The sequence below is a fragment of the Bufo gargarizans genome, chromosome 3, assembly GCF_014858855.1.
Source record: "Bufo gargarizans isolate SCDJY-AF-19 chromosome 3, ASM1485885v1, whole genome shotgun sequence".
In the NCBI taxonomy this organism is placed as follows: Eukaryota; Metazoa; Chordata; class Amphibia; order Anura; family Bufonidae; genus Bufo; species Bufo gargarizans.
The window spans coordinates 36503201-36523520 of record NC_058082.1 but is presented as its reverse complement, the minus strand read 5'-3'; the positions used below and the strand labels follow the sequence as shown (position 1 = coordinate 36523520).

General features: G+C 48.6%; 2 protein-coding genes across 3 annotated transcripts in view; one reads left to right on the top strand and one right to left on the bottom strand.

Annotated features, from left to right (window-relative positions):
- Nucleotides 1–2816: 2816 nt before the first annotated feature.
- LOC122932304 (P2X purinoceptor 7-like) lies at nucleotides 2817–15142 on the bottom strand. 2 transcript variants are annotated; one of them, XM_044286645.1, is made up of 4 exons: nucleotides 15049–15142; nucleotides 10407–10498; nucleotides 7769–8100; nucleotides 2817–3130 (listed from the first exon to the last, which is right to left on the bottom strand). In XM_044286645.1, the coding sequence occupies exons 2-4, from the start codon at nucleotides 10479–10481 to the stop codon at nucleotides 2941–2943; spliced, it is 597 nt and encodes a 198-aa protein (XP_044142580.1). In that variant the 5' UTR covers nucleotides 10482–10498; nucleotides 15049–15142; the 3' UTR covers nucleotides 2817–2940. The 2 variants fall into 2 exon arrangements, with proteins under 2 accessions (XP_044142580.1, XP_044142581.1); XM_044286646.1 differs by lacking the exon at nucleotides 15049–15142 and adding an exon at nucleotides 14998–15039.
- EED (embryonic ectoderm development) overlaps nucleotides 15133–20320 on the top strand; it is a 25009-nt gene continuing 19821 nt past the window's right edge. Inside the window, exon 1 of the mRNA XM_044286644.1 lies at nucleotides 15133–15284. Within this exon, the coding sequence (XP_044142579.1) occupies nucleotides 15180–15284 (105 nt within the window). The 5' untranslated portion in view covers nucleotides 15133–15179. The remainder of the gene's footprint in view (nucleotides 15285–20320) is intronic.

Sequence of the window (20320 nt, the reverse complement as noted above, 5' to 3'; positions counted from 1 at the left end):
TAGATACGGGTCATGCAGAGACACACAGCATTATAAATCAGTATAAGGCAGGCATGTCCAAACTGCGGCCCTCCAGCTGTTGCAAAACTACAACTCCCAGCATGCCCTAATAGCTGTAAGCTACCCAGGCATGCTGGGAGTTGTAGTTTTGCAACAGCTGGAGGGCCGCAGTTTGGACATGCCTGGTATAAGGCCTCATGCACACGACCGTATCTATTTTGCAGTGCGCAAAAAACGGATCCGCAAAAAAATACGGATGACGTCCGTGTGCATTCCATATTCTGAGTAACAGAACAACTGGCCCCTAACAGACCGTAATGTGGACAATAATAGAAACATGTTCTATTTTTTTGCGGAACGGACATACGGCCACGAAATGCACACGGAGTAACTTTTTTTTTGTGTGGACCCTTTAAAATAAATGGTTCCGCAAAAAAAAAAAAAAAAAAGAAAGAATGGACATGGAAAGGAAATCCCCGCGCACTAAGACCCTGAGCATGTTGCAGTAGTATACAGAGCGCATATCTGGGTACGCTTTGCCAGATCATATAAGTGCTTTATAATTGGGCACAATGATGTTTACAGACGCCCATCGACTTCACTAATTGATAATTAATATCTGTATGAGAAACTGAGCTCCTTTACACGACGGATACACTAATTTAGCGCCGGAGATGACAAATTGCACTTCAGCACTTTGTGTTATGGAAGAAAACAATCATTAAAGGGAGTCTGTCACCAGCATTTCACTTTTTTAACCCTTCCCATAGCTCTCTAGCATGCTTACTGTTAATCAAAACGTTACCTCTGGCATCTTTCCTGCTGTTATAAATCCATCAAAAACGATCTTTATAAGATATGCAAATGAGGGCTCGCAAGTGCCCAGGGCCGGCGTTACTCTCTTAGGGTACTTTCACACTTGCGGCAGGACGGATCCGGATCCGTCCTGCGGCTATTTCGCAGTGCCGCCGCTCCGTCCCCATTGACTATAATAGGGACGGGGGCGGAGCTCCGGCGCAGCACGGAGAAAAGGCGCCGGACTAAAATAACTGCATGTCAGGCTTTTTAGTCCGGCGGCTTTCTCCGTGCACCGCCGTGCTGCGCCCCGTCCCCATTATAGTCAATGGGGACGGAGCGGCGGTCCGCGGGCACGGCGAAATAGCCGCAGGACAGATCCGACATGGTGAACAGCCTGTCGGATCCGTCCTGTAGCAAGTGTGAAAGTAGCCTTAGGTGCCCTGCTTGCCCAGCCTTTTCATTGAGTCCCCCCCGCCTCTTGCTACCCTCCGCTCGCCCATCCTTTCCCTCTGACCGCCTGTCTCTTAGCTTGTTATTCCAGCGAGATCCCGCGCCTGCGCACTCCGTCCGTCGTATGCGCACTGCGATGCCCATTCCTTGTACGGCATCACAGTAACTATTGCGCATGCGCCGGCTAACGACACGAAAACTCAACAAAGGAGGCGGTCCATCGGCGCATGCGCATTAATTACTGTGATGCCGTACAAGGAATGGGCATCGCAGTGTGCATGCGCCGGCCGACAGACTGAGTGCGCAGGCGCGGGATATCAAGCTAAGAGAAAGGCGGTCAGAGGGAAAGGATGGGCGGGCGGAGGGTAGGAAGGGGCGGGGGGACGCAATGAAAAGGCTGGGCAAGCAGGGCACCTAAGAGAGTAGCGCCGGCCCTGGGCACTTGCGAGCTCTCATTTGAATATCTTATAAAGATCGTTTTTGATGGATTTATAACAGCAGGAAAGATGCCAGAGGTAACGTTTTGATTAACAGTAAGCATGCTAGAGAGCTGTGGGAAGGGTTAAAAAAGTGAAATGTTGGTGACAGACTCCCTTTAAGGCTACTCTCACACTAGCGGCAGCCTTCTCGGGTGGGGGGACAGCCTGCCCGATCCGTGCTGTCGTTAGTAACACACTTCAATGTATGAGGTTTTATGTGATAGACCAGTGATGGCTAACCTTGGCACTCCAGCTGTGGTAAAACTACAACTCCCAAGATGCCCCGCTTGCTTGGCTGCTCTCAGAACTCTATGGAAATAAATGGAGCATGCTGGGAGTCGTAGTGTCACCACAGCTGGAGTGCCAAGGTTAGCCATCACTGTGATAGACCAACACAAAGTAGCAAGTATGTGTGAAGTGAAAAGAAAACGATACATGGTTTTCAAAATGTTTTAAAAATAAAAATCTTGTCATGCTCTGATTTTCTAATAAAAAATTTGTAAGTAAAAATAAAAATCTTGTCATGCATTTGTACTCAGCCCCCCTTTACCCTGATACCTCTAAATAAACTCCTGTGTGACCAAATTGCCTTCAGAAGTCACCTAATTTGTAAATAGAGTCCACCTGTGTGTAACTTAACTCCAGCTGTTCTGTGAAGGCCTCAGAGGTTTGTTAGAGAACATCAGTGATCAAACAGCATAATGAAAACCAAGGAACACGCCAGACAGGTCAGGGATAAAGTTGTGGAGGAGTGTAAAGCACGGTTAGGTTATAAAAAAAAATATCCCAAGCTCTGAACATCTCACGGAGCACTGTTCAATCCATTGTTTGAAAATGGAAGGAGTATGTCAGAATTTAAAATCTACCAGGACATGGCCGTCCACCTAAATGGACAGCCCAGGCAAGAAGAGCACTTATTAGAAAAACAGCATAGAAGCCCATGGTCACTATGGAGGAGCCTGCAGTCAGACCCACTGATCAAATATTGATGACCTATACTGAAGATAAGTCATCAATATCAAAATCCTGGACAACGCCTTTAAGGAAATAGCGCGTTTGTGAAATGATGACACACCCAGAGAGTCCAGGCTTTATAGAACTGCAGTTTATTAAACTATCAACAAAATAGAACTTTATTAAAAAAATAGCACAAATGAACACACAAGCCATCTCTGTAGCGAATAATAACCTATGAGAGAAAGCACAGACATCTTCACTCCCAGGCCATGGATTCTGCAGGGGGGTCTCCTGTGAATCGGAACCCAGTGAAGACGTTCTGGAGACCGGGGAAGGCGTTTCTTACTTTATGCACCACACAGGCTGGGATGGGCTTCTTACCTCCCTCGCCCCGGTAGCCGTGTATCCACGCTGAAAAAAAGCGGTAGCATACCCTGCGGAGATATCTGGTGGGAAAAAAACAAAGTATGAGCCATTCATTTACTGAGGATCAAGTGTTAAAGGGGTATTCCCATCTGGGATAAACCAACAATGTCAGATAGGAGCTGGTCCCAGAGGTAGGACCCCCATCTATCACCAGAAGGGGTCTCTGTTCATTGGCTATGGGAGTTCCAAAAATAGCCGAGAAGTTCACAGTGGTGAATGGAGAGCATACTGCGCAAGCGGGCCCCTATGGGACTGCGCAGGTGCGGCTGCTCTCTGTTCACTTAGAGGGTTGTATTGTGGAGATAGGAGCGGGTCCCAGACACACGACATATGCCATCAATGTCCCAGATGGGTATACCCCCTTGAAATCATGTACATTCTAGCTAGATGAAAATTACCTGTGCATTATAGTGCATGGGAAAGAGTGGAGTCTCATCCTCCACATAATGGACAGGGACCTTACATGTGTGGCCAATCCTGCAGGCGGCGGTAGAAATGCACAGTGCCGCGGAATATGCCGGCCTATATGTATGGCCTGTTTCACACTTTGTCAGGTGCATGTGTTCCTGATAGAGCCCAAAAGACCTCTGAAGCGTCCTTACCTCCAGAGGTCACATGAAATATTTTGCGCAAGGTAAAAATACCCCTCTTAGGCCGGGTTCACATCTGTGTTGCTATCCGGTCACTGCATCCAGCGCACACGGCAGCTTTCAGCCGGACAAAAAATGCTCCATGCAACGTTTATTGTCCGGCCAATAAAGTGAATTGGGATCCTGCATTGCGCGGTGGTATCTGGCTACGGAGGAGACGTGAACTCCAGCAGGCTGCAGATGTGAACCCAGCCTTACAATTTCTAAGGAGTTTATAGATAGTCAGGTCCATAAATATTAGGACATTGACACAATTCTCACATGTTTGGCTCTATACACCACCACAATGGATTTTAAATGAAACGAACAAGATGTGCTTTACCTGCAGACTGTCAGCTGTAATTTGAGGGTATTTACATCCAAATCAGGTGAACGGTGCAGGAATTACTGCAGTTTGCATCTGTGCCTCCCGCTTGTTAAGGGACCAAAGGTAATGGGACAGAATAATAATCATAAATCAAACTTTCACTTTTTAATACTTGGTTGCAAATCCTTTGCGGTCAATTACAGCCTGAAGTCTGGAACGCATAGACATCACCAGACGCTGGGTTTCATCCCTGGTGATGCTCTGCCCGGCCTCTACTGCAACTGTCTTCAGTTCCTGCTTGTTCTTGGGGCATTTTCCCTTCAGTTTTGTCTTCAGAAAGTGAAATGCAGCTCAATCGGATTCAGGTTCGGTGATTGACTCGGCCATTGCAGAACATTCCACTTCTATCCCTTAAAAAACTCTTTGGTTGCTTTTGCAGTATGCTTTGGGTCCATGTCCATCTGCACTGTGAAGCGTCATCCAATGAGTTCTGAAACATTTGGCTGAATATGAGCAGATAATATTGCCCGAAACACTTCAGAATTCATCCTGCTGCTTCTATCAGCAGTGACATCATCAATAAATATAAGAGAACCAGTTCCATTGGCAGCCATACATGCCCACGCCATGACACTACCACCACCATGCTTCACTGATGAGGCGGTATGCTTAGGATCATGAGCAGTTCCTTTTCTTCTCCATACTCTTCTCTTCCCATCACTCTGGTACAAGTTGATCTTGGTCTCATCTGTCCATAGGATGTTGTTCCAGAACGGTGAAGGCTTTTTTAGATGTCATTTGGCAAACTCTAATCTGGCCTTCCTGTTTTTGAGGCTCACCAATGGTTTACATCTTGTGGTGAACCCTCTGCATTCACTCTGGTGAAGTCTTCTCTTGATTGTTGACTTTGACACACACACACCTACCTCCTGGAGAGTGGTCTTGATCTGGCCAACTGTTGTGAAGGGTGTTTTCTTCACCAGGGAAAGAATTCTTCGGTCATCCACCACAGTGGTTTTCCGTGGTCCTCCGGGTCTTTTGGTGTTGCTGAGCTCACCGGTGCGTTCCTTCTTTTTAAGAATGTTCCAAACAGTTGTTTTGGCCGCGCCTAATGTTTTTGCTATATCTCTGATGGGTCTGTTGGGTTTCTCAGCCTAATGATGGCTTCACTGATAGTGACAGCTCTTTGGATCTCATCTTGGGAATTCACAGCAACAGATTCCAAATGCAAATAGCAGACTGGAAATGACCTCTGGACCTTGTATCTGCTCATTGTAATTGGGATAATGAGGGAATAACACAGACCTGGCCATGGAGCAGCTGAGAAGCCAATTGTCCCATTACTTTTGGTCCCTTAACAAGTGGGAGGCACAGATGCAAACTGCTGTAATTCCTGCACCGTTCACCTGCTTTGGATGTAAATGCCCTCAAATTAAAGCTGACAGTCTGCAGGTAAAGCACATCTAGTTTGTTTCATCTCAAATCCATTGTGGTGGTGTATAGAGCCAAAAATGTTACAATTGTGTTGATGTCCCAATATTTATGGACCTGACTGTAGATAGATGTGAGCTAGATGTAGATAGATAGAGTACAGGCAAAGAGGCAGCACTCCGGATGGCATGAAAAAAATAGGATCCCTTTATTCACCAAATGCACTTTCTTCCTGCCATCCGGAGTGCTGCCTCTTTGCCTCTACTTTATACATTGTGGATCTTCAGTCTGAGATTTTTTTAGTTTTTTTTGCACCTGGACTTTCAATTGGAGTGCATTATATCATAGCTCAATATACCATCCCTGCAGAACCATATACCACAGTGCAGCACACTATACCATCCCTGCAGAACCATATACCACAGTGCAGCACAATATACCATCCCTGCAGAACCATATACCACAGTGCAGCACACTATACCATCCCTGCAGAACCATATACCACAGTGCAGCACAATATACCATCCCTGCAGAACCATATACCACAGTGCAGCACAATATACCATCCCTGCAGAACCATATACCACAGTGCAGCTCAATATACCATCCCTGCAGAACCATATACCACAGTGCAGCACAATATACCATCCCTGCAGAACCATATACCACAGTGCAGCACAATATACCATCCCTGCAGAACCATATACCACAGTGCAGCTCAATATACCATCCCTGCAGAACCATATACCACAGTGCAGCACAATATACCATCCCTGCAGAACCATATACCACAGTGCAGCACAATATACCATCCCTGCAGAACCATATACCACAGTGCAGCACAATATACCATCCCTGCAGAACCATATACCACAGTGCAGCACAATATACCATCCCTGCAGAACCATATACCACAGTGCAGCACACTATACCATCCCTGCAGAACCATATACCACAGTGCAGCACAATATACCATCCCTGCAGAACCATATACCACAGTGCAGCTCAATATACCATCCCTGCAGAACCATATACCACAGTGCAGCACAATATACCATCCCTGCAGAACCATATACCACAGTGCAGCACAATATACCATCCCTGCAGAACCATATACCACAGTGCAGCACAATATACCATCCCTGCAGAACCATATACCACAGTGCAGCACAATATACCATCCCTGCAGAACCATATACCACAGTGCAGCACAATATACCATCCCTGCAGAACCATATACCACAGTGCAGCACAATATACCATCCCTGCAGAACCATATACCACAGTGCAGCACAATATACCATCCCTGCAGAACCATATACCACAGTGCAGCACAATATACCATCCCTGCAGAACCATATACCACAGTGCAGCTCAATATACTGCCCCAAAAGTTGTCCCTCTGTGGTGGCCACCAGTTGCTGCCATTTTCTGTCCTCCTCCTCCAGTTGTCTCTGATTAAGATTTAGAGCAGGCTTAGGCCTCTTGGACACAAACGTGTTTTTTTTCACATTTCCGTTCCGTTTTTTGCATTCCGTATACGGAACCATTCATTTCAATTGATCCGCAAAAAAAAAAATGGAAGGTACTCCATATGCCTTCCGTTTCTGTACTTCTGTTCAAAGATAGAACATGTCCTATTATTGTCCTCATAACAAACAAGGATAGTACTGTTCTATCAGGGGACAGCTGTTCTGTTCCGCAAAAAACGGAATGCACACTGACATCATCCTTTTTTTTGTGGATCCATATTTTGCGGACCGCAAAATACTGAAAAAGCCATACGGTTGTGTGCAAGAGGCCTTAGGAGGTGATATGTGGCCACAGCAGTTGAATTCTGGAGGGCATGTGCGGTTGCTGGTTGAGTACATGAGCTCATTATGTACCCGGCCAGTGGCAGAGAGGAGGGCTTGGGCGCCCCCTGGGGCATCGCCCCACCAGGAAATTTCCCTCTAAGGTCTAAGGCCAATCCGCCGCTGGCATAAGTAAAGCTGATGTCCTCTGGAGCGGCCGTGTCTGTAGGGGCGTTACTGTGCCCTCGACCCGACTCCTTAGGACGTTCCTCTAGGATCAGCTGCACATATACAGAGTCTGACAACACAAACCATTTTTCACAAGGAAACCCACTGTGCGCCTCCAGATGAAACGAGGCATACGGAGGCACAACAGCCTCATAGAAATCAGTGCTGCACTTTTCCTCCATACAACTCGAGGGCAGGACGCCTAATCAATATATATCTTTCAGGGGGAATCGCTCGTTAAGTAATTACCTATTCTTCTCTGCATCTGGAGGCGGAAACCTGTGAATGATGCGTAAATTAATATTCACAACCTCTTCATTCTGGCAGAATAACTTGAAGAGCGGGTGCTCGGTTATACAGCTCCTGCCTTCTAGGTGACCCTTGATTTTTTCAATCTCTTTACAGCAGACCGATTCCATCTCGGTGGGCAGCGATATGCAGTTGGCGCACTGGCACCAGCTCGTGTTCATTAGACGGACCGGCGCCGGCTGCTCTAGTGCCGATGAACCCGCTTCCTGTAGTATGACGGGACTGGACGGGCACAAGTGTTTAGCTCCTGACGGATCCGGAGATCTTGATATCTGTAATAGACACATATATGACTATCAATAAAGAAGACCATGTATTTACAGCGGTCTCATGTGTGACAACCGGTGGAAAGGCAAGCTAGAGGAGTTGTCAGCAACCTACTGGAAATAAAACAGGACCCGGGTCTTCAGGGACAGGGCAAAAACATCTCATCTTGCCAGAAGACAGGGATTGACGAGATGTCTTGCCCTGTCAATCAAATGGGAGAGTGGAGTTTAGAGAGCACCAGGGAGTATCTTTTGTGGTGCTCCTAGCACTACCCCAGCCCCTTGGTGCTCCTAGCACTACCCCAGCCCCTTGGTGCTCCTAGCACTACCCCAGCCCCTTGGTGCTCCTAGCACTACCCCAGCCCCTTGGTGCTCCTAGCACTACCCCAGCCCCTTGGTGCTCCTAGCACTACCCCAGCCCCTTGGTGCTCCTAGCACTACCCCAGCCCCTTGGTGCTCCTAGCACTTCCCCAGCCCCTTGGTGCTCCTAGCACTACCCCAGCCCCTTGGTGCTCCTAGCACTACACCAGCCCCTTGGTGCTCCTAGCACTACCCCAGCCCCTTGGTGCTCCTAGCACTACCCCAGCCCCTTGGTGCTCCTAGCACTACACCAGCCCCTTGGTGCTCCAACCAACTCATTTGCATAAATATAAAAGTAATGATATCTCCACAGCGGAACAAGCTAAAAACAAAACAAATATATTGATTTAATCAGCACGATCAACCCTACCAGGCAATATGACTGATTTTATAGGGTTGATCATGCTGTCAGGTGCTCTTAAGATCAGTCAACCTGAACAGACCACTAAAAGATTTCTCATCACAGATCAGCCTCTAAAATAAAATCAAACCCCAGACCAGAAAAAAAGAGAAAGGTTCAGAAGCTCGCCAGCTTCAGGACGTTGTGCGCCAGTCCCAGAAGTAGTTCCACTCCTGATGGTACTCCCACCATTATAGTCTCTCCTGCAATGCATCTAGAGACAGCTGGGGTCCCTGCTCAGGTTTCAGACCGCCAGTTGAGTACCCCTGGTCTAAACACATCTCTCTGCTCGTTTTGCTACAATGTATCAGTCAGGAACCAGGGCATTGTCTAGACCGGATACAATGTATCCACTTCTCAGCAGGACTAGCAGTGTACACGATTACTGTCTCTGAATGCATGCAAGAGTGTTCTCATTCACGCACATCAAGCAGAGATCTTAAATTGAAGGGGTTTTCCCCAGGCTAGGTCGTCAGTGGAGGTCCGACTCCAGGCACCCCAACTGATCAGCTGTGGCCTCCTCATAGCTTACTAAAGCACAGCGCCGTCCATTGTGTAGTGGCTGTGCTTGGTATTGCACACAAAACCTCTTCAAACAGCTAATAGGCGGAGGGGGGGGGGGGGGGGTCGGGAGTCGGACCCCCACCGATCAGATACTGATGACTTATCCTGAGGAAAATGGAATCACATATGGTACATATGGCGCCCTTCAGCACAGCCCCTAAACATATAAAAATCCTACACCAGGCCCAAACAACTAAATAAAGATAGGGGGCGCTAGGATAATACAGAGGAGACTATTTCGCCATCCACGGCATTAGGTAAAAGAGGTGCGAACTGCGTCTTACATTTCGTAATGTAGAAGGATTTGGAGGGTCTGTCTTACCTTCTTGCTACACTGTGGAATATCATACTTGTCAACTCTTCCAAAACATCTGGAGGGCTCCCGGAAAAAGAAGAGACCTCCGAGAAGAGTTGGCAATTCTCCCAGGCCATGCATGCACTTTATCTGTATGTGGCGTCAGGATGCTGCAGCATCAAGACTCAACCCCGATGACCCAAACAGTGCACTGAAGGGGGGACGGGACGTGGAAAGGAGGAGTGGCCATATAGAGGGGCGTGGCCTGTCAAAAAGGGGCATGTCTTCAGGAAGAGCGTCTGGCTGCAGCGGGTGCTTGGTCTGCTTTCTTGGTACTTCTGGCAGCCGGGAACTGAGGGGAGCACAGGAGCAGGTATGTGGGGTGCCTGGGAGATTTGTCCAGGAGATCACCCCTTTTTTCCAGGAGTCGTATGTATGTGTGATATGAGTTATATGTGTGGATATCGGGACAAATAACGTAGATGGCGATATCAGATCTGCTTGACAACACTGCAGGAAACGAACCGGGACGTGCTGTCAACATGGCCGTGTTTTATGGATAGATTTGCCAAAATTTGCAGATCTTGACTAGTTTGTCCAAATAATGGTTTCCAAGGACAGATAGCGCTGGACAGGCAGCCATGTTGCTCCCGATTGTTCACAATGCTCTGTATATGGAGTAATCCCACTTACCGGATCCTCTGAAGACACGGCTGGTACGATTATGTCATCTTCTAGGTTCTTAGTGTCCGCCATTTTATTTTTCATAAAATTCTCCTTAAATTCTGAAAAATAGAATAAAATAAACACAAGATTGAAGGAAAATAGCAGTGGAGATGTCCCTGCACAGGTGGCGGCTGTTTTCAGGCTGGCGACTGATCGTGGAGACGTCCGCACCTCTGATCCCAGCTATTTCTGCATTATAAGGGGTCTCCTTTATATTCTCTTTGGGAGTGCCAGAGACCGCCGAGTACAGCGCTCAGCTACCTCCGTCAGTCTCAGAGTGGAACGGGCGGCAGCGTCCATCAGTGACCATGTGGATGCCCAGTCTTGTGATTGCTGGGGGTCCCACCAGTTGAATACTGAGAACTCCCATCTGGACATTCATGGTCCATCCACAGGATATGCCATAAATGTCCGATAGGAGTCGGTCACCGGAATCGCCATCTGGTGGCCGCGCTCGGGTAGATCTCTCTCCATACTTCAATGGGACTTCCGAAAAAAGCAGAGTGGATTTGCCATTAAAGGGGTATTCCCACCTCAGATCGCTAGGATATGCCCACCCGGAGGTGGGACCTGCACCTATCTCTAAAGTGGTGGCCGGCAGTGTCAGGTCCGTCCACCACCAATAGTTCCTATTGGCTCGCTCGGCTATTTTCAGAATTGCCATAGAAATGAATGGAAGCGCACAGTGCTTGCGCGGCTACCGCTTCCATTCAGTCCTATGGGGCCGACGGCAGCCCCATATAGAAATGAATAGAGGGCAGCCTCCATTGCCTGCTGGATTTATGAGATAGGTACCGGGTCCCAGAGGTGGAGGACGCCACAATGGAGGCTTGTCCTAGCAATATGCCCCCATTGTCTGAGATGGGAAAACCCCTTTAATATCTTGGTACAAACCAGTTAAAGGAGTTTTCTGGGACTTAGATCCTCGGGATTGCTATCCGACATCCTGCATCCCAATGAACAACTGTTTGGGAGCCGCAGGAAACCATACAGTGGATGGAGCTGGAAGCTGCGACATCACCGCGCCTGCTACAGCGCAGATCCGTGAGAGCTAGGCGCAGCCGGCACAGCGATGTCACCGCCTGACGCCTGCCTGCGCTAAACCATTAGTCGCAGGGTTAAAGGACTTGTCCAGTTTCAGGAGGAAACCGAAAAACACATGTGATCCAGCTGCAATAAAGAATAGAGTGTTACTTACCTGACAGCTCCCACAGGCAGACTGCAGCGGCGACATCATGTCAACGCGTGACTGCTGCAGCCAATTACTGGCCTCAGCAGCGCACTGAAGGGGCCAATGATTGGCGGCAGCGGTCATATGTTGTCGACATGAGATGACTGCTGCAGACGGATAAACAGAGCCCTGTGGGGTACTGAGAGCCCGGTACAGGATCCGATGGGTAAGTAATAATCCATTCTTTACTGCAGGCGGACGGCATGTGCTGTCTGCTTCCGACTGAAACAGGACAACCCCTTAAAGGGTCATCCCAGGAATAATGTAAAAAAAAAATCAGACATCATATAGTACATGACAACGGACAAGAATAGGACATGCTCTATTTTCTTGCGGAGCTGCGGACCGGAAGATCGGGGAAGCGCTCTCCACATCCATTCCGTCCCCATAGAGAATGAATAGTTCCGCACCTGTTACGCACACATGGGAAACGGATGCGGACATTGCCAATATAAAAACGTTTAGGGCTCATGCACACGAACGCATTTTGTTTCTGTGTCCCTTTTTTTTTTTGTCAATGGGATCCGGACCCATTCATTTGAATGGGTCCGCAAAAATGTGGACAGCGCACCGTGTACTTTCTGTATCTGTATGTCCATTCCGTAGCCCTGCAGAAAAGGTAGAACATGTCCTATTCTTGTCCGTTTTAGGCATTGGTACAATGGATCCGCAAAAAAAAACTGCATACAATATGGAGGTCATCCGTATTTTACGTGGATCCGTGTTTTGTGGACCGCAAAATACACATGGTTGTGTGCAAGAGCCCTTACTGGCAGCGGCCTAGGGTTGTAGATGCCAGCTGGGGGGGGGCAATCCTAGGAACAGGATCAAATGTTTTTGCAAAATCGACATGGATACCATCAGCCGTCTGCCCTCCCCCGCAGAAGGCCACATGGTGAGGCGCCACCTGGATCTGGAGGAATTCTGCCTCTGCAGCAAAAAACGCCGTAGCTAAAAGCGCAATGAAAATCCGCCATGTAAAAGAACCTGAAAAAACTGAGTGTGGATGATATTCCTGAAATAAGCGACAGCGCGGCGGAGGAGACACCTGGGGATTGTCACTTTGGTGCGGTTTTTGTAGCAAAAATTTCATCTCCAGGCGCTGACGGTGTATCGGAAACACGAAACGTGGGGCGCACAAGAGTTTTGGTCTTCGTTTTTTGTTCAAACTGAGCGTGCTGAAGGTTTTTAAAGGGCTTCTGTCACCCCACTAAAGTCATTTTTTGGGGGGGCTAGTTAAATTCCTTATACTGCGATATATGAAAATATAATGGTCTTACTTACTTTCCTTCAGCAGTTTCTTCTAAAAACGAACTTTTATAATATGTAAATCCGGTCTCTACCAGCAAGTAGGGCGTCTACTTGCTGGTAGCCGCCGCAAAAAACCGCCCCCTCGTCCTGTTGATTGACAGGGCCAGCCGCGATCTCCTCCTCCGGCCGGCCCTGTCAGCATTTCAAAAATTGCGCGCCTGTGTTCATTCAGCGCAGGCGCTCTGAGATAAGGAGGCTCACCACCTCAGCACCGAAAAAGATGTCATCGGCGCAGGCGCACTGAGGGAGTGCTGAGGAGACGAGCCTCCTCATCTCAGAGCGCCTGCGCAGGACGAGGGGGCGGTTTTTTGCGGCGGCTACCAGCAAGTAGATGCCCTACTTGCTTTTAGAGACCTAATTTACATATTGTAAACGTTCGTTTTTAGAAGAAACTGCTGAAGGAAAGTAAGGGTACTTTCACACTAGCGTTTTTCTTTTCCGGCGCTGAGTTCCGTCCTAGGAGCTCAAATCCGGAAAAGAACTGATTAGTTTTATCCTAATGCATTCTGAATGGAGAGTAATCCGTTCAGGATGTCTTCAGTTCAGTCTTTTTTAGAAAACCGTAGCATGTTATATTTTTACCTCCGGCCAAAAATCCTGAACACTTTGACTGAATGCCGGATCAGGCCTTTTTCCCATTGACTTGCATTAACGCCGGATCCGGCGCCGTGTGTTCAGTCAAACCGGATCCGGCTTTTGCATGTTAAACCCGAAAAATGTGAAAAAAAAAGTTAAAGTCCATAAATGGCGGATCCGTTTTTTCCAATGCATTTTTTCTTTCTAATCAAAATCCTGATCAGGCTTCAAATGTAATCCGTTTTCACACGTTTTTCCGGATCCGGCGGGCAGTTCCGGTGTCGGAATTGAACACCGGATTTAAACAACGCCAGTGTGAAAGTAGCCTTAGTAAGACCATTATATTTTCATATATCGCAGTATAAGGAATTTAACTAGCCCCCCCCCCCCCCCAAAAAAAAATTACTTTAGTGGGGTGACAGAAGCCCTTTAACCCTCTTCTACAAGGGGGAAAAAAACCTTGAACAAAAAAAAAAAAACGCTAAAAAAAGTGCCAAAAAAAAAGTGTACACAAGATGAAACAAAAGCGCAATCGTCAACAATGGTGTTATTTTAGTGACCAAAAAACGCCAAATAAAATTTGTATGTAGAGGCTCTAAAGACTGCAGACTTTACGTGGCTGAGAGACTACGCCATGTACACCACGTACGGTATCTACGCCATGTACACCACGTACGGTATCTACGCCATGTCATTGCGTACGGTATTTACGCCATGTCCACCACGTACGGTATCTACGCCATGTCACCACGTACGGTACCTACGCCATGTACACCACGTACGGTACCTACGCCATGTCCACCACGTACGGTACCTACGCCATGTCCACCACGTACGGTATCTACGCCATGTCCACCACGTACGGTATCTACGCCATGTCCACCACGTACGGTATCTACGCCATGTACACCACGTACGGTATCTACGCCATGTCCACCACGTACGGTATCTACGCCATGTACACCACGTACGGTATCTACTCCATCTACGCCACGTAAGGTATCTACTCCATCTACGCCACGTACGGTATCTACGCCACGTACGGTATCTACGCCATGTACACCAGGTACGGTACCTACGCCATGTACACCACGTACGGTACCTACGCCATGTACACCACGTACGGTACCTACGCCATGTACACCACGTACGGTATCTACGCCACGTACGGTATCTACGCCATGTCACCACGTACGGTTGTATTTCCCACTGCGGAATTTGACGCCGATTCTGCACCAAATCCCTTTGTCAAAAACTGCCATGGAATTGCCTGTGAAAGTTTTGGAGCCCTCCAAACTGCAGATTCATTTTCAGTGGGGAGGCAGATTCTGCTCCAAATTCCCCTGTCAAAAGCCGCCTGTGTGAACAGCTGCCTGAAAGCCTTGGGAGGTCAAACTTACTGCAAATGGGTTGATGATAAAACAACAACAAAAGCCAAACCTTAAAGGGTTAATCGCCCCCCACTTGTATTTGCCCTACGTTCTTCCATACCTCGGGAAGTTGCTCATTCGAAAGCGGAGGTCTCGGAGTCGCGCATGCGCACCGGCCGCACCTGGCCTCCGGGCGGTCACGTGCTCGCGGCGCGGGCGCGTCCGAATGACGTCACGCCGAGGCGCTGGAAGATGTCCGACGCTTCCGGTCGTGCGGCGGGAAACGAGATGCCGGCCAAGAAGCAGAAGCTGAGCAGCGACGAGAACAGTAACCCGGAGTTGTCTGGGGATGAAAATGTGAGGAAAAACGCGCGGTGGGAACGGGGGTCGAGGATGGGGTGTCTGACTGTTGGTTTCGGTATTTCTCACAGTGCAATATGCTGCCCGCTCACCTCTCAGAGCAGCCAGCCTCATGTGTTGTGGTACTCCAAGTCCCAGAATGTGTGGTTGTGATGGGGACTTGTCTTTCCACATCACGGGGATGTTTTCGGTTATGCTGTGACTTGTAGTTCCACAGTAAGTAGACGATCGCAGGCTGTCTGTGAGATGTATGGCCTCTGTTATAGAGGTGCTAGGCTGGTAAACAAGAGAGGGTTTCCATTCACTGACAGCATGCAGAGTCCAGCTGAATGATAGCAAATCATAAAAACAGCAGAGAATGGGGGACAAGGCTCCCCAGTTTTTTAAGGACTGGTTGAGATCCCCTTGGGAGGAGGTGGGGGGGTCAAGCAACTCCCCCCTATCCCCTCCCCCAGGACCTCAACCAGTCCTGCAAACTGGGGTGCCTGGTCCCCCCCCTCCAGGAGTGCTGTGACAGGGGCGGTATGTTCAACTATGGTATGATTAGATTGACTCATGGTTTTCAGGATCTCTGCTTACTGTCAGTCAGTGGAAAAGCTCTTGGTTAGGTCCAGAGGTTCTGCTGTTTGTCTGAATAGGGGGCGCCGTCAGTCTGGATCAGGGGCAAAATTAAAAAGTGCCCTTCCCAGTCCCAAGTTTTTGAATAAGCTCTCCATCCCTGTGAATATCAACCAGTGCAGCCACTTCCCTGCCTCCCCATGAACCCAGCAATGTGTCCCCGTCCTCTGCCCAGGCCTGCGGAGTTCACTGCTGCAGCGCGGGGCTCCTTCCCGTGAGAGGTGGGGTGCTGCCTGCTCGATCCCGCTCCTTTTTCCTAGCGCTCACTCACACACTGGCGGTGGACTTGCTCTTGGCAGTGCGGTCTACGCATGGTGTCAGCCCTGCCCACAGGCTCCTCACTGGTTGACCATTGGGTGGTCCACGACAGGGTGCAGCACATCAGACCATGTTCTGGTGAGGATGAGGCCTATGGGGCAGCGTCCCTGAGCAGTGCTACAACCTCCGTGGGGCTCCAGCTGTGGAAACACTACAACTCCCAGCATGCACAATTACTTAGCTGTTCTCCGAACTCCCAAGGAAGTGAATTGAGCATGCTGGGAGTTGTAGTTTCACAACGGCTGCAGTCTTGGAGGTTATTGACCCCCTTGTTCTACAGCAGCATTATACAGAATCTGGGGGGGGGGGGGGGTTAGTTTCTTACCAATTTTTTATTTTTTTTGTTACCTGTGAATTAGACCGTGGGGACCGTTCACAACTGTGACGCTGGCCTGGATGCTGCTGCTGGCGTCGGGATGTGTGTACAGCGTGTGCTGAGCTTTGGCGTCATCATGAAAAATATGATTAAAGGGGGTATCCCCATCTGGGACATCGATCTTAGAGAGGTGGAGGTCCCACCTCTGGGACCCGCTGAGTGAAGTAGAGCGCACTGTGCATGCTTTCCATTCATACCTATGGGAGATCTGAAAATAGCTGAGCCAACACCAAAGTGGTGAATGGAGGGTGGCCGCATTTGCGCGGTGCGTTAGCCTTCACTTTGGGGACCCTGTTTAGGAGATAGGTGCAAGACCTACTCCTATCTGACATTACGCCATCAATGTCCCAGATGAGAAGACCCCTTTAATCTTCTACCTTTTCTGTTTTTACCTCTTTGGATAAGGATACTTTCACACTAGCGTTTTTATTATCCGGCACTGAGTTCCGTCCTAGGGGCTGTACACCGGAAAATAACTGATCAGTTTTATCCTAATGCATTCTGAATGGAGAGTAATCCGTTCAGGATGCATCAGGATGTCTTCGGTTCAGTCGTTTTGACTGATCAGGCAAACGATAAAACCGCAGCATGCTACTGTTTTATCTCCGGCCCCAAAAAAACGGAAGATTTGCCTGAATGCCGGATCCAGCTTTTTTTCCCATAGGAATGTATTGGTGACTAATCCGGCATTCAAAACACCGTAATGCCGGATCCGTCCTACCGGTAAAAATTTGAAAAAAGATACAAGACGGATCCGTCTGTCCGCATGACAAGTGGAGAGACGGATCCGTCCTTGCAATGCATTTGTGAGACGGATCCGCATCTGGATCCGTCTCACAAATGCTTTCAGTCAGCGGTGGGCAGTTCTGACGACGGAACTGCCCGCCGTATGATCACACTGCCGCAAGTGTGAAAGTAGCCTTAGAAAAGTTTGTTGTGTTGTTTTCTTTTAGGACATATTGTGCCCTTTCTCTGTCAGGACCTATTTGTTTGTGTTGGAGACTCCATTGCAGATTCCGCCAAAAAGAGTGAACAAAAAAGTCAGACACGCAGGACTCCCCTGCCCCTTCCAAAACAGACACCCATACGGGCCCCATTATAGTCGGTGTGGCCTGTTCGGCTCCATTGGTTTCTGTCTTTCCTCTGACGGAGCCGAACAATAAAAATAACTAGTGTTGGTGTGAACATGGTCTTATATGGACAAGGAAGATGTAGGATGAGGATATCTCTCATGAATACGTCACCATGACGCTCTTACATGGCTTCAAACAGACGTTCTAAGCCCCCACCCCAAAAAATTGCTCTAGTTTTGGACCAAAATAACACTGCGGCCAGATGTTCTGTACTTGCCATTAGGAAATGATAAAATGCTGCACAAACACTGTTTGTTGTAGTGGCGGTTTAAGGGTCCATTGACACGTCCGTAAGTGTTTTGCGGATCCGCAAAACACAGACACCTGCAATGTGCGATCCGCAATTTGCAGACCGCACAGACACTATAATAGAAAATGCCTTTTCTGGTCCGCAATTGCGGACAAGAATAGGACATGTTCTATTTTTTTCAGAAACGAAATTGCGGATCCCGAAAAAACGGATGCGGATCCAGGAAATGTGGATTTGCATCCGTTCCAGCCCCATTGAAAGTGAATGAGTCCGCAAATTGTGGAACGAATGCGGACCCAAATTACGGACGTGTGAATGGACCCTAAAGGGGTTCTCCGGGCTTTTTCTATTGATGACCTATTCTCGGGCTATAGGGGTAAAAACACAGATTAGACGGGGGTCACATCAGGTTTTCGCCCTACGTTTAACATATACATTGGGGGAGAGGATGCAAAAGCATGATGTACTACGATTTTACATCCTGCAGCGTCCAGCAAAAAAAAACTATTTTAACATATATGGAACAGACGGATGGCGCTGCATGTGTTGAATGTAAGGCTACCTGCACACTGGCGTTTTGGTTTCCGTTTCTGAGATCCGTTCAGGGCTCTCACACGCGGTCCAAAACGGATCAGTTTTGCCCTAATGCATTCTGAATGGAAAAGGATCCGCTCAGAATGCATCAGTTCAGTCACCATTCCGCTCTGGAGGCTGCCTGCAGCGTTTTGATGTCCGCTTGACGAAACTGAGCCAAACGGATCCGTCCTGGCACACAATGTAAGTCAATGGGGACGGATCCGTTTTCTCTGACACAATCTGGCACAATAGAAAACGGATCCGTCTCCCATTGACTTTCAATGGAGTTCATGACGGATCCGTTTTGGCCATGTTACAGATAATACAAACAGATCCGTTCTGAGCGGATGCATGCGGTTGTATTATTGTAACGGAAGCGTTTTTTGCAGATCCATCACGGATGCGAGTGTGAAAGTAGCCTAAGGCAAAAACGTAATGTGAAACTTTACGTGACTAAAAATTCCACTTCTCACCCACTGAAAAACCCTTTTAAAAGCTGCATGACTCTTCAAGTCAAGAAAAGCGGTGGCGTGTGGCGGCGGCGGCCAGACTAGTGTACCTTCTGCAGGCGGTGCGGACGGGGGAGGGGAAGGTACAGGGCTTGCACCATGTGGTTTCCTTATGACGAAGCCTGTAGATGTTGTGCAGGTTTCAGGTTCAGTCTATATGTGCTGTTGGATCATTTGCATCTATACGGTTTGAGCAGGATATGAGACTCTAGACGACCATTTTTTAAAATTAAAAGTTCCTGATCCAGTCACCTGAGCAGACGTGGCGGGTTCTGCAGATGGTGGATGTTTCCGCTCCTCCTTGGCAGCAGTGGAGGGGGTACACTGCGTGTGCATGAAGGGTGCAATTACCCGTGTGCAGAAACCTGCATGCCGTCGTCATAGCCTGGGACCTTACAGGGCAGATACTTCTACAGCGCTGACATAGTCCTACCGACATTATCATCACTCGCTGTCCCCAATCTTAGTTTCCTATCAGGATGTCTTTGGAGTGTGGGAGGAAACCAGAGAACCCGGAGGAAACCCACTCAAACACGGGGAGAACCTGCTAATACCATGTAGATGTTGTCCTTGGTCGGATTCGAACCCAGGACCCCAGCGCTGCAAGGCACCAGTGCTAACCACTGAGCCATCTAGACAACCATCAGGCCTCATGCAGACGACCGCATCCGTTTTGCAATCCTCAAAACACAGATACCAGCCGCGTGCATCCCGCCCTGTGTTTAAAAATTCCTATTATTGTCCGCATAACGGACAAGCCTAGGGCATGTTCTATCTTTTTTTGAGGAATGGACCTATAGATGCAGACCGCGCACGGTGTGCTGTACACCTTTTTGCTGCCACTTTGAAATGAATGGGTCCATATCCGATAGTGAAAAATTGCGGATCGGACGCAGAATTAGTTATATGAATGGGTGTGTCCCAACTCCTCTGATGTCAGGGAAAAGAAGGGTCAGGCAGTTTGAGTTCAGCATGCTTGATCCTTCTGTTCTCAGGCGACATGAGCTCCTCTGCCCCCCCCCCCCCCCCCCCCTTATTGAGGACACATACACTAGCATGTGCCGTAATGTGGGGGAGCCGCCAGCGTCAGATCTGCAAATCATTCAGAGACGCAGCTCGTTTAGAAGCATCTGCAGTCCGTGCGGCCGCACATGGCGTAGACTGGATTTTCAGCAGCAGAATTGCATGTGGAAAATCCACGGCATTTTACAGTAGTAGTAAAGCGGAGAGGAGTTAAAGGGGTTGTCTCACTT

Excerpts from the sequence above, each read along its gene's own strand:
- LOC122932304 (XM_044286645.1), bottom strand. The coding sequence starts at position 10,481 with ATGAAAAATAAAATGGCGGACACTAAGAACCTAGAAGATGACATAATC. Across the intron at positions 8,101-10,406 it reads CCGTGTCTTCAGAGGATCCG|ATATCAAGATCTCCGGATCC; the intron begins GTAAGTGGGATT and ends TGTCTATTACAG. Across the intron at positions 3,131-7,768 it reads CCAGATGCAGAGAAGAATAG|ATATCTCCGCAGGGTATGCT; the intron begins GTAATTACTTAA and ends TTTTCCCACCAG.